Genomic DNA, 594 nt, shown 5'->3' on the forward strand with positions numbered 1-594 from the left:
CGCGCGAGCCCCAACGGCCGCGCGAGCCCCAACGGCCGCGCGAGCCCCAACGGCCGCGCGAGCCCCAACGGCCGCGCGAGCCCCAACGGCCGCGCCGCCACTCACTGAGCTCGTCCAGGGCGGCCGCAGCCATGTTGCCGGCTGGGCAGGGAGGAGGCGGCGGCGGCGGGTGCCGCGGGGAGCACCGCGCTGCCCGCCCCCGCTGCGCGGCCGGCGGCGGGGAGCTGCGGAGAGGCCGCGGGCCGCGCTCCCTCTTCCCGCTGCTGCTCCCTGTGGCTCCGCGACGCCATGAGGGACGACGAGCGGGCGAGCGCCCGCCCTCCTGCCGCCGCCTTATATTTAGGGAGAGCTGAGGCACGGTCCCGCCGCCGCCCCTGCGGCTGCCCGCCCGCCCGCCGCCGGCCCCGCGGCCCGCCAGCTCCGCGCGGAGCGGCGGCTCCTCTCCGCCGCCCTCGCCCCCACCGCGCCGGGCGAGAGCACTGACCCGAGTCCATGCTGACCTCCATGTCGGCCAGGCACCGGTCTGCGGCTCTCACGAAAGCGGTGGAGGAGGAAAATGGGTCAGCGAGCGAGGACGGCTGAGTTCCTCCCCCT

General features: G+C 78.1%; 1 protein-coding gene across 4 annotated transcripts in view; it reads right to left on the minus strand.

Annotated features, from left to right (window-relative positions):
* Positions 1-594, minus strand: part of ECPAS (Ecm29 proteasome adaptor and scaffold) — a 64,990-nt gene extending 64,396 nt beyond the window's left edge. For 2 of the 4 annotated variants that reach the window (XM_085307879.1, XM_085307877.1), the window contains exon 1: positions 106-172. In XM_085307879.1, the coding sequence (XP_085164005.1) occupies positions 106-133 (28 nt within the window). In that variant the 5' untranslated portion in view covers positions 134-172. Of the gene's footprint in view, positions 1-105; positions 174-484 lie in introns of those variants that run through there. The other 2 variants (XM_085307878.1, XM_085307881.1) reach the window with 2 other exon arrangements.

This window comes from Rhea americana, unplaced genomic scaffold (genome assembly GCF_003343005.1).
Source record: "Rhea americana isolate MKP2758 unplaced genomic scaffold, rheAme1 scaffold_267, whole genome shotgun sequence".
Taxonomy (NCBI): Eukaryota; Metazoa; Chordata; class Aves; order Rheiformes; family Rheidae; genus Rhea; species Rhea americana.